Raw genomic sequence first — 10,006 nt, forward strand, 5'->3', positions numbered from 1 at the left:
AGTCATATCAAGACTCTGCGACCTCATGGACTTTAAACCACTAGGCTTTCTGTGTGTGAAATTCTCCAGGTAAGAATACTGAAGTAGGTTGCCATTTCCTACTCCAGGAGATCTTACTGAGCCAGAGACTGAACCCAAGTCTCTTGTGTCTCCTACATTGGCAGGTGGATTCTTTACCATTGAGCCACCTGGATTGCTAAGATTATTTTGGATATTGGTTATATAACCTACCCTTGAGAACAATTAGTAGTTTTGAAAGTGTGGCTGTTGACCCTGAGGATCTCTAAGATCCTTTTGTAAGGTGAGCATGGAGAAAAAGAGAGTGAGCCAGGCATTCAGGCAGAGAAAGATTTATTATAGGAAAGAAAGAAAGAAAGAAAGTGACTGACTTTAGAGAGAAACCAGTATTTTCTTTTTACATCCAATCCTTCTTATACCCTATCGGTGGGAAATTGTGCTCTGTAGGGTGGGAGCCTCAGTTTATCTTTAGCCAGTAGCTGGGGTCTTATGGTCATGTAGTTGAAGGGGTCTCATGGTCAGGTGGTCATGTAGTCTTAAGAAACTGGCACCAGCAGGAAAAAACAGGATATCACCTTAAGGAAGATACAGGATGCCTACCAAGGCAATGTGGCCACTGTGATTTCATCCCTTGTTTGTCAGGTCACCACAATGAGCCATATTTTAACTATACACTATGAGTTCCTTCTTTACAGCATTGGACTTTTTTTCCATCACCAGTCACATCCACAACTAGGTGTTGTTTTTGCTTCAGCTTTGTCTCTTCATTCTTTCTGGAGTTGTTTCTCCACTGATCTCCAGTAGCATACTGGGCACCTATTGACCTGGGGAGTTCATCTTTCAATGTCCTATCTTTTTGCATTTTCATACTGTTCATGGGGTTCTCAAGGCAAGAATACTGAAGTGGTTTCCTATTTCCTTCTCCAGTGGACCACGTTTTGTCAGAACTCTCCACCATGACTCATTTATCTTGGGTGGCCCTACGTGGCATGGCTCATAGTTTCATTGAGTTAGACAAGGCTATAGTCCATGTGATCAGATTGGTTAGTTTTCTGTGATTGTGGTTTTCATTCTGTCTGCCCTGTGATGGAGGAGGATAAGAGACTTATGGAAGCTTCCTGATGGGAAAGACTGACTCAGGGGGAAACTGATGGGTGGGGCCATGCTCAGTAAATCTTTAATCCAATTTTCTGTTAATGGGCAGGGCTGTGTTCCCTCCCTGTTGTTTGGCCTGGGGCCAAACTATGGTGGAGGTAATGAAGATAATGGCGACCTCCTTCAAAAGCTCCCATGCACACATTGCTGCACTCAGTGCCACCAGCCCTGCAGCAGACCACCGCTGACCCACACCTCCACTGGAGACTCCTGTATACTAACTGGCAAGTCTGGGTCAGTTTTTGGTGGAGGTCACTGCTCCTTTCTCCTGGGTCCTGGTGTGTATAAATCTTTGTTTGTGTCCTCAAGAGTCCTGTGTAAGTTCTGGTAGGTCTATGGTGGGGTTAATGGTGACCTCATCCAAGAGGGCTTATGCCATACCCAGGTCTACTGCACCCAGAGGCCCTGCCCCTGCAGAAGCCCACTGCTGACCCGTCCATCTGCTGGAGACACTCAAACACAGTTCTGGCTCAGTTTCTGTGGGATCTCTGAGTCCTGGTGTGCACAACATTTGTTTGAGCCCTCTGAGCATCTCTGGAGGTATGGGTTTGATTATAAATGTGATTTTGCCCCTCCTACCATGTTGCTGGGGCTTCTCCTTTGCCCTTGGACATGAGGTATCTTTTTTTGGTTGGATCCAACATTCTCCTGTCAACGGTTGTTCAGCAGTGAGTTATAATTTTGGAGTTCTCACAGGAGAAGATGGAGACAGAGCCAAAGCAAAAACAACACCCAGTTGTGGATATGACTGGTGATGGAAATAAAGTCCAATACTGTAAAGAGTAATATGGTATAGGAACCTGAAATGTTAGGTCCATGAATCAAGGCAAACTGGGAGTGGTCAAATAGGAGATGGCAAGAGTGAACATTGACATTTTAGGAATCAGTGAACTAAAATGGACTAGAATAGGTGAATTTAACTCAGATAACTATTATATCTACTACTGTGGGCAAGAATAACTTAGAAGAAATCGAGTAGCTATCATAGTCAATAAGAGAGTCCAAAAATGAAGTACTTGGATGCAATCTCAAAAAATGACAGAATGATCTCTGTTCGTTTCCAAGGCAAAGCATTCAGTATCACAGTAATTCAAGTTTATGCCCCAATCAGTAATGCCGAAGACGCTGAAGTTGAATGGTTCTATGAAGACCTACAAGACCTTCTAGAACTAACACCCCCAAAAGATGTCCTTTTCATTATAGGGGACTGGAATGCAAAAGTAGGAAATCAAGAGATACCTGGAAAAACAGGTAAGTTTGACCTTGGAGTACAAAATGAAGCAGGTCAAAGGTTAACAGTGTTTTGCCAAGAGAACACAATTGGTCATAGAAAACACCCTCTCCCAACAACACAAAAGAAGACTCTACATATGGACGTCACCAGATGGTCAATACTGAAATCAGATTGATTATATTCTTTGCAGCCAAATATGGAGAAGCTTTATACAGTCAGTAAAAATAAGACCGGGAGCTGACTGTGGCCCAGATCGTGAACTCCTTATTCAGACTTAAATGGAAGAAAGTAGGGAAAGCACTAGACCATTCAGGTATGACCTAAATCAAATACTTTACGATCATACACTGGAAGTGACAGATTCAAGGGATTAGATCTGATAGAGTGCCTGAAGAACTATGGCCAGAGGTTAGTGACATTGTACAGGAGACAGTGATCAAGACCATCCCCAAGAAAAAGAAATGCAAAAAGGCAAAATGGTTGTCCTAGGAGGCCTTACAAATAGCTGAGAAAAGAAAAGACCCTAAAGGCAAAGGAGAAAAGAAAAGATATATCCATTTGAATGCAGTTCCAAAGAATAGCAAGAAGAGATAAGAAAGCCTTCCTCAGTGATCAGTGCAAACAAATAGAGGAAAACAACAGAATGGGAAAGACTAGAGATCTCTTCAAGAAAATTAGAGATACCAAGGGAGCATTTCATGCAAAGATGGGCACAATAAAGGACAGAAATGGTATGGACCTAACGAAGATATGAAGAAGAGGTGGCAAGAATACACAGAAGAACTATACAAAAAAGATCTTCAGGACCCAGATTAACCACGATGGTGTGATCACTTGCCTAGAGCCAGACATCCTGAAATGTTAAGTCAAGTGGGCCTTAGGAAGCATCATTACTAACAAAGCTAGTGGAGGTGATGGAATTCCAGTTGAGCTATTTCAAATGCTAGAAGATGATGCTGTGAAAGTGCTGCCCTTGATATGCCAGCAAATTTGGAAAACTCAGCAGCGGGCACAGGACTGGAAAAGGTCAGTTTTCATTCCAATCCCAAAGAAAGGCAATGCCAAAGAATGTTCAAACTACTGCACAATTGCACTCATTTCACATGCTAGTAAAGTAATGCTCAAAATTCTCCAAGCCAGGCTTCAATAGTACATGAACCAGGAATTTAGCTGGATTTAGAAAAGGCAGAGGAACCAGAGATCAAATTGCCAGCATCTGCTGGATCATCAAAAAAGCAAGAGAGTACTAGAAAAACATCTACTTCTGCTTTACTGACTATGCCAAAGCCTTCGATTGTGTGGATCACAACAAAATGTGGAAAATTCTTCAAGAGATGGGAATACCATACCACCTGACCTGCTGCTTGAGAACTCTGTATACAGGTCAGGAAGCAATAGTTAGAACTGCACATGGAACGATAGACTGGTTCCAAATTGGGAAAGGAGTATGTCAAGGCTGTATATTGTCACCCTGCTTATTTAACTTCTGTGCTGAGCACATCATGAGAAATGCTGGGCTGGATGTAGCACAAGCTGGAATCAAGATTGCCGGAAGAAATATCAATAACCTCAGATATGCAGATGACACCACCCATATGGCAGAAAGCAAAGAAGAACTAAAGAACCTCTTGATGAAAGTGAAAAAGGAGAGTGAAAAAGTTGGCTTAAAGCTCAACATGCAGAAAACTAAGATCATGGCATCTGGTCCCATCACTTCATGGCAAATAGATGGGGAAACAGTGGAAACAATGACCAACTTTATTTTGGGGGGGCTCCAAAATCACTGCAGATGGTGACTGCAGCCATGAAATTAAAAAAGATGCTTACTCTTTGGATGGAAAGTTATGACCAACCTAGACAGCATATGAACAACCTAGACAGCATATTCAGAGAAGACAATGGCAACCCACTCCAGTACTCTTGCCTGGAAAATCCCATGGGCAGAGGAGCCTGGTAGTCTGTAGTCTATGGGATTGCAAAGAGTCAGACATGACTGAGTGACTTCACTTTCACTTTTCACTTTCATGCATTGGAGAAGGAAATGGCGACCCACTCCATTGTTCTTGCCTGGAGAATCCCATGGACAGGGGAGCCTGGTAGGCTGCAGTCTATGGGGTTGCATAGAATCAGACACGGCTGAAGCAACTTAGCAGCAGCAGCAGCAGCAGCAGCAAACAACATATTAAAAAGCAGAGACATTACTTTGCCAACAAAGTAATGTCTGTCTAGTCAAAGCTATGGTTTTTCCAGTAGTCATGTATGGATGTGAGAGTTGGAATATAAAGAAAGCTGAGCACCGAAGAATTGATGCTTTTGAATTATGGTATTGGAGAAGACTCTTGAGAGTCCCTTAGACTGCAAGGAGATCCAACCAGTCCATCCTAAAGGAAATCAATCCTGAATGTTCATTGGAAGGACCGATGTTGAAGGTGAAACTCCAATACTTTGGCCACCTCATGTGAAGAACTGACTCATTTGAGAAGACCCTGATGCTGGGAAAGATTGAAGGCTGGAGAATGGGAGTCAGAGGATGAGATGGTTGGATGGCATCACCTACTCATTGCACATGAGTTTAAGTAAGTTCCGGGAGTTGGTAATGGACAGGAAATCCTAGCATGCTGCAATCAATGGGGTTGCAAAGAATAGGACATGACTGAGCAACTGAACTGCACTGAACATGAACCACTGGTGAACTTTAACACCTTTCAAGAGTTCTGTAAAATCACACCAGTTGTACCAAAGCATTGGTGGCTATAAAGGCTAGTACCTTAGCTAATGGAGGTAGTGGAATCAAACTATACTAGGAATCATCATATCCTTGTATTTTTCAAAGTCAAATATTTACAGAGGAAGATATCATTTCATCAAGAATGCCTTGAATGAAACATTAAAAATTACAAATTGTATGAAATTTTGACACTGAGTACCTGTCTTTATAATGTTCTGAATGACAAAATGGGAAGTACACATGAGCACTTCTGATGTATGTTGAGTGATTGTACACCTTGCAAGCTGAACTCACCAGTTTTATCATGGAACAACACGTTATGTGAAAAGAGTGACTGAAAACTGTGGCTATTTAGAATCAGTATTTGGTAGACATTATCTTGAAAATGAAGGAAGTAAGTCCATCATAAGGAAAAAAAACTGAAGACATATGTTGCTAATGATAAAATTTGAGATTTATTGTGAAAAATTAGAATTTTGGTAAATGTATACATGTCCTTGTGAACTTGGGTGTCCTAGGTAGCGCTGCTGCTGCTAAGTCGCTTCAGTCGTGTCCGACTCTGTGCGACCCCATAGACGGCAGCCCACCAGGCTCCCCCGTCCCTGGGATCCTCCAGGCAAGAACACTAGAGTGGGTTGCCATTTCCTTCTCCAATGCATGAAAGTGAAAAGTGAAAGTGAAGTTGCTCAGTCGTGTCTGACTCTAGCGACCCCATGGACTGCAGTAGCGCTAGTGGTAAAGAACCTGTCTGCCAGCACAGCAGATGTAAGAGGCGTAGGTTCAATCCCTGGGCTGGGAAGATCCCCTGGAGGAGAAAATGGCAACCCACTCCAGTATTCTTGTTGGAAAATTCCATGGACAAAAAAGCCTGGAAAGCTACAGTCCATGAGATCACAAAGAGTCAGATATGACTGAAGTTACTTAGTATGTAGGCACATGAACTTGACAGCCCCCAGATAATGAAAGATTTTTATGATGATATTAGTTCTGATATTGATGAATATGATTATTTTGGTATTATATAATAGAAGATGTCAATACTTGAAACATAGGAATAACTCAAAATAACCAATAAATACTGCAACAGAATCACATATGGATAAAACATTCACTCAAAATGCAAGGTCTTCTAATGGATTTTAATATAACAGCACAAAAATTTCATTGAATTCTACATTGGAAGAAACTATACTTGTTAAATAGTATTTTCAAAGGAGACTATCTGGAAATAATATTGCCTTAGTCTTCCCTTTTTCAACTGCATACCTGTGTCAATGGCAGATTTTCTTCATATACTTAAACCAAAACAGCAAATTTAATACAAAGCAGAGATGAAAATGCAGCTGTCTTCTGTTAAGCTATATATGAAAGGCATTTGCAAAACTATAAAGCAATGCCATTTTTCTCATATTTTTGTCTTAGAAAATACCTAGGGATCAAACCTGGGTCTCCTGCATTGCAGGCAGATTCTTTACTGCCTGAGCCACCAGGAAAACCCCTTAGAAAATATAGCTATTTTCAAATAAAAGTTCTGTTATGTTATCATGTAATGAGTTTATTATTATTTTAAATGGATTAAATATTTTTCTATTTTAACTTTGAATATGATAAATATCAGTAGATATAACCTGTATAAGCAAAATCTCTTTGGGATCCTCAATAATTTTGAAGAACAGAAGTATCCTGAGAGCTTGAAAACCACGCTGCAGATAATTTAAGATCAAGGATATGCATCTGGCAAAGCTAGCATAGTAGGCTGACTACAAGAGTGCAGAGAAAAGAGATTATAACAGAGATAAGTACCCTCAAGCTCACAGGGCTCATGCAACTCATTTATAAGTTAAGAATAGATACTGTCTCCAAAGAAATTAGCAAACCTCTCACTATTTCAGGTTCCCAGGTGCAGTAGGGAATTCCTTACAATAGCCTGATGGATCTCCCCTGATAGAATGGACCCTGTGCCAGGTCATTTTGGCCATTGCTGCTATGATGATATTCACCTGAGAGACAATAGAGAGTAATGGAAGGACCTCTCAACCGTTCATCAATAATAGAAATGCATATAGATTTTTCAGTTGACAGAAAATACTAAGAAGCTATAAAATGTCAACTAACTTTTCAAAGCTGTGAGCTAAACAGGCCAAGCAAGTTCGTTTATGACAGATACTGCATAGCCTCATGCAATAGCTACTACTTGTATAGGAGACTTTGAAAAAGAAAAGCAAAGAGGAAAAAAAATCGAAGCCCAACAGAACATGGACAAGAATGGAGGGACTTATCTTCAGCCTTCACAAACCCAGTCTTCAGAGTCTCCTGAGGGGTGAAGACCCCTTCTTTCCCAGAAGAGTGGCCTTCCCTAAGAGAAGCATATGACACAAATTCAAGTGTTTTTTGTTGTTGTTGTTGTTACTTTTTGTTTTTGAAAGGCTCCAACACTCCGAGAAAATGAGTGAACCAAAAAGTCCATGTACTATTGGAAGCAGAGCCTCAAAGGACATCATAAAAGAATGAACTAATAAATCCAGCACACATATTAGCATATCTGAAGAGGTATGTGGATAGTCTTGTGGCTGAGAATGAATGATTCAAGAAAAAACACGCAGCTTAAAACTGAAAAGACAAGACTCTGTAAAAGGTCCAGTATAAAAGTAACTGGATCTAGATACTAGCTTTATAGAAAAGTCAGTTACAGAATCTGCCACCACCAAGGACAATGTCAAAAGCCTAATGAATAAACGTAAGGCCAAGGAGATAAATGGTTAAGATGGCTACAAAAGAACAAATCACCAACAATAATCCAACAACACTTCACAGTGCTGTAGAAGAAGCTTCTTTCCCAGAATTTAGAAAAAGCGTGTTAGGGTTGTTGACTGGACATCAAGTTTCCAGACTTTGTGGACACTGAGATTTTGATGTTTCTTCTGATACAAGCTGAATGAATACCTGGAATAACTCTTTCAAGTCATCATTGTTTTCCTTTCTTAATCTCAGATTTTTAAAGTATAAAATTTTAATATGTATACTATATAATATACATTGCCATAAGTATTCAAAACAATTTGAAACCTTTTTTATGTATTAACTGCATGTGTGTTATGCACATTTAACTAATGTATAATGAAGTATTTAAGATAAATATGTTTCTAATCAAAAGCACCTGTGCCAAAGTTTGCAGTGTTCTTAACATAATGATAATATCAAGCCTATCAGGAAATAATTTTTAAATTATCATTTCATGGATAAAGGAACTGAATTAGTAGTAGTTCTTTTTTTTAAAACTAATAGTTTACATAATTAAGCAGAATATACTTTCAGTTCAGTTCAGTTCAGTCCCTCAGTCGTGTCTGACTCTTTGTGACCCCATGAATCGCAGCACACCAGGCCTCCCTGTCCATCACCAACTCTTGGAGTTCACTCAGACTCACATCCATTGAGTCAGTGATGCCATCCAGCCATCTCATCCTCTGGCGTCCCCTTTTCCTCCTGCCCCCAATCCCTCCCAGCATCAAAGTCTTTTCCAATGAGTCAACTCTTCGCATGAGGTGGCCAAAGTACTGGAGTTTCAGCTTTAGCATCATTCCTTCCAAAGAAATCCCAGGGCTGATCTCCTTCAGAATGGACTGGTTGGATCTCCTTGCAGTCCAAGAGACTCTCAAGAGTCTTCTCCAACACCACAGTTCAAAAGCATGAATTCTTTGGTGCTCAGCTTTCTTCACAGTCCAATTCTCACATCCATACATGACCACTGGAAAAACCATAGCCTTGACCTTTGGCAAAGTAATGACTAGACGGACCATTGGCAAAGTAATGTCTCTGCTTTTGAATATGCTATCTAGGTTGGTCATAACTTTCCTTCCAAGGAGTAAGCGTCTTTTAATTTCATGGTTGCAGTCACCATCTGCAGTGATTTTGGAGCCCCAAAAAATAAAGTCTGACACTGTTTCCACTGTTTCCCCATGTATTTCCCATGAAGTGATGGAACCAGATGCCATGAGTATATTCAAAACAGGAGCTACAGGCACAGGGTAAAGATCTGTCTCTGGTTGGAAGGTATCTGTCCCTCCAGCCTCTGAACATCCTCAACTTCCTCCTCAGCTCTCAGCCTCAGCTTCTTTTTAAAAAAATTTTAATGGAGTCTAGTTGGTTTACAATGCTGTGTTGATTTTGGCTATTCAGCAAAGTGAATCAAAGTGAATCAGCTCCACTCTTTTTTAGATTCTTTTGCCATATTCATTACAGAGTATTGAGTTGAGTTCCCTGTGCTATACAGTGGGTCCTTATCTATTTTATATGTAGTAGTAGGCATATGTCAATCCTCATCTCCCAACTTATCCCTCCCCCCTCCTCTCTTTTCTCTGGTAACCATAAACTTATTTTCTACATCTCTGACTCTGGAGCTGTCTTCTTGGTTATTCCATCACCACTTGGGGTGTGAGGTTGGCTCCTAGCTGCCCATGAACCATGAGCCCCCAGATCAGGTAGACATATTCCTCCCAAACAGAGGCCACCATCAGTGCCTGGTCAACCTGCTCCTGTGGGTCTGGCTCACCTCCCTCCTTCTGGGCCTGCATTCCCACTAGACAATGACCCCCAGATGGCTTTTTCCATGAGTTGATCCAGTAGTGCACAGGCACCCAGCACCTCTTGAAGATGCAAGACCTGCATGGCTACTGATCCCCAGGAAATCCTGATGTGTGGGGAGGCAGCCTGCCCACTATGCAAATCGCCTTGGCCTGGGAGAGGAGGCATGCCTGGGTTCTGCCTGTCACCTCTGTGGCTTCCTATAGAGCCACTTCCTAGACTACAAGCTGAAATTCATTCAGATTGTGCATGATAACCTGACCAAACTCCACAGGCTGTCTGGGGCCTCA

The 10,006-nt window shown here is 41.3% G+C and overlaps 1 protein-coding gene across 1 annotated transcript in view; it reads right to left on the reverse strand.

Moving 5' to 3' along the window:
* Positions 1–9,800, reverse strand: part of LOC102279550 (transmembrane serine protease 11F) — a 139,669-nt gene extending 129,869 nt beyond the window's left edge. Inside the window, exon 1 of the mRNA XM_070371892.1 lies at positions 9,685–9,800. Coding sequence (XP_070227993.1) covers positions 9,685–9,800 — 116 coding nt within the window. The remainder of the gene's footprint in view (positions 1–9,684) is intronic.
* Between the last annotated feature and the right edge of the window lie 206 nt (positions 9,801–10,006).

This window comes from Bos mutus, chromosome 6, assembly GCF_027580195.1.
Source record: "Bos mutus isolate GX-2022 chromosome 6, NWIPB_WYAK_1.1, whole genome shotgun sequence".
In the NCBI taxonomy this organism is placed as follows: Eukaryota; Metazoa; Chordata; class Mammalia; order Artiodactyla; family Bovidae; genus Bos; species Bos mutus.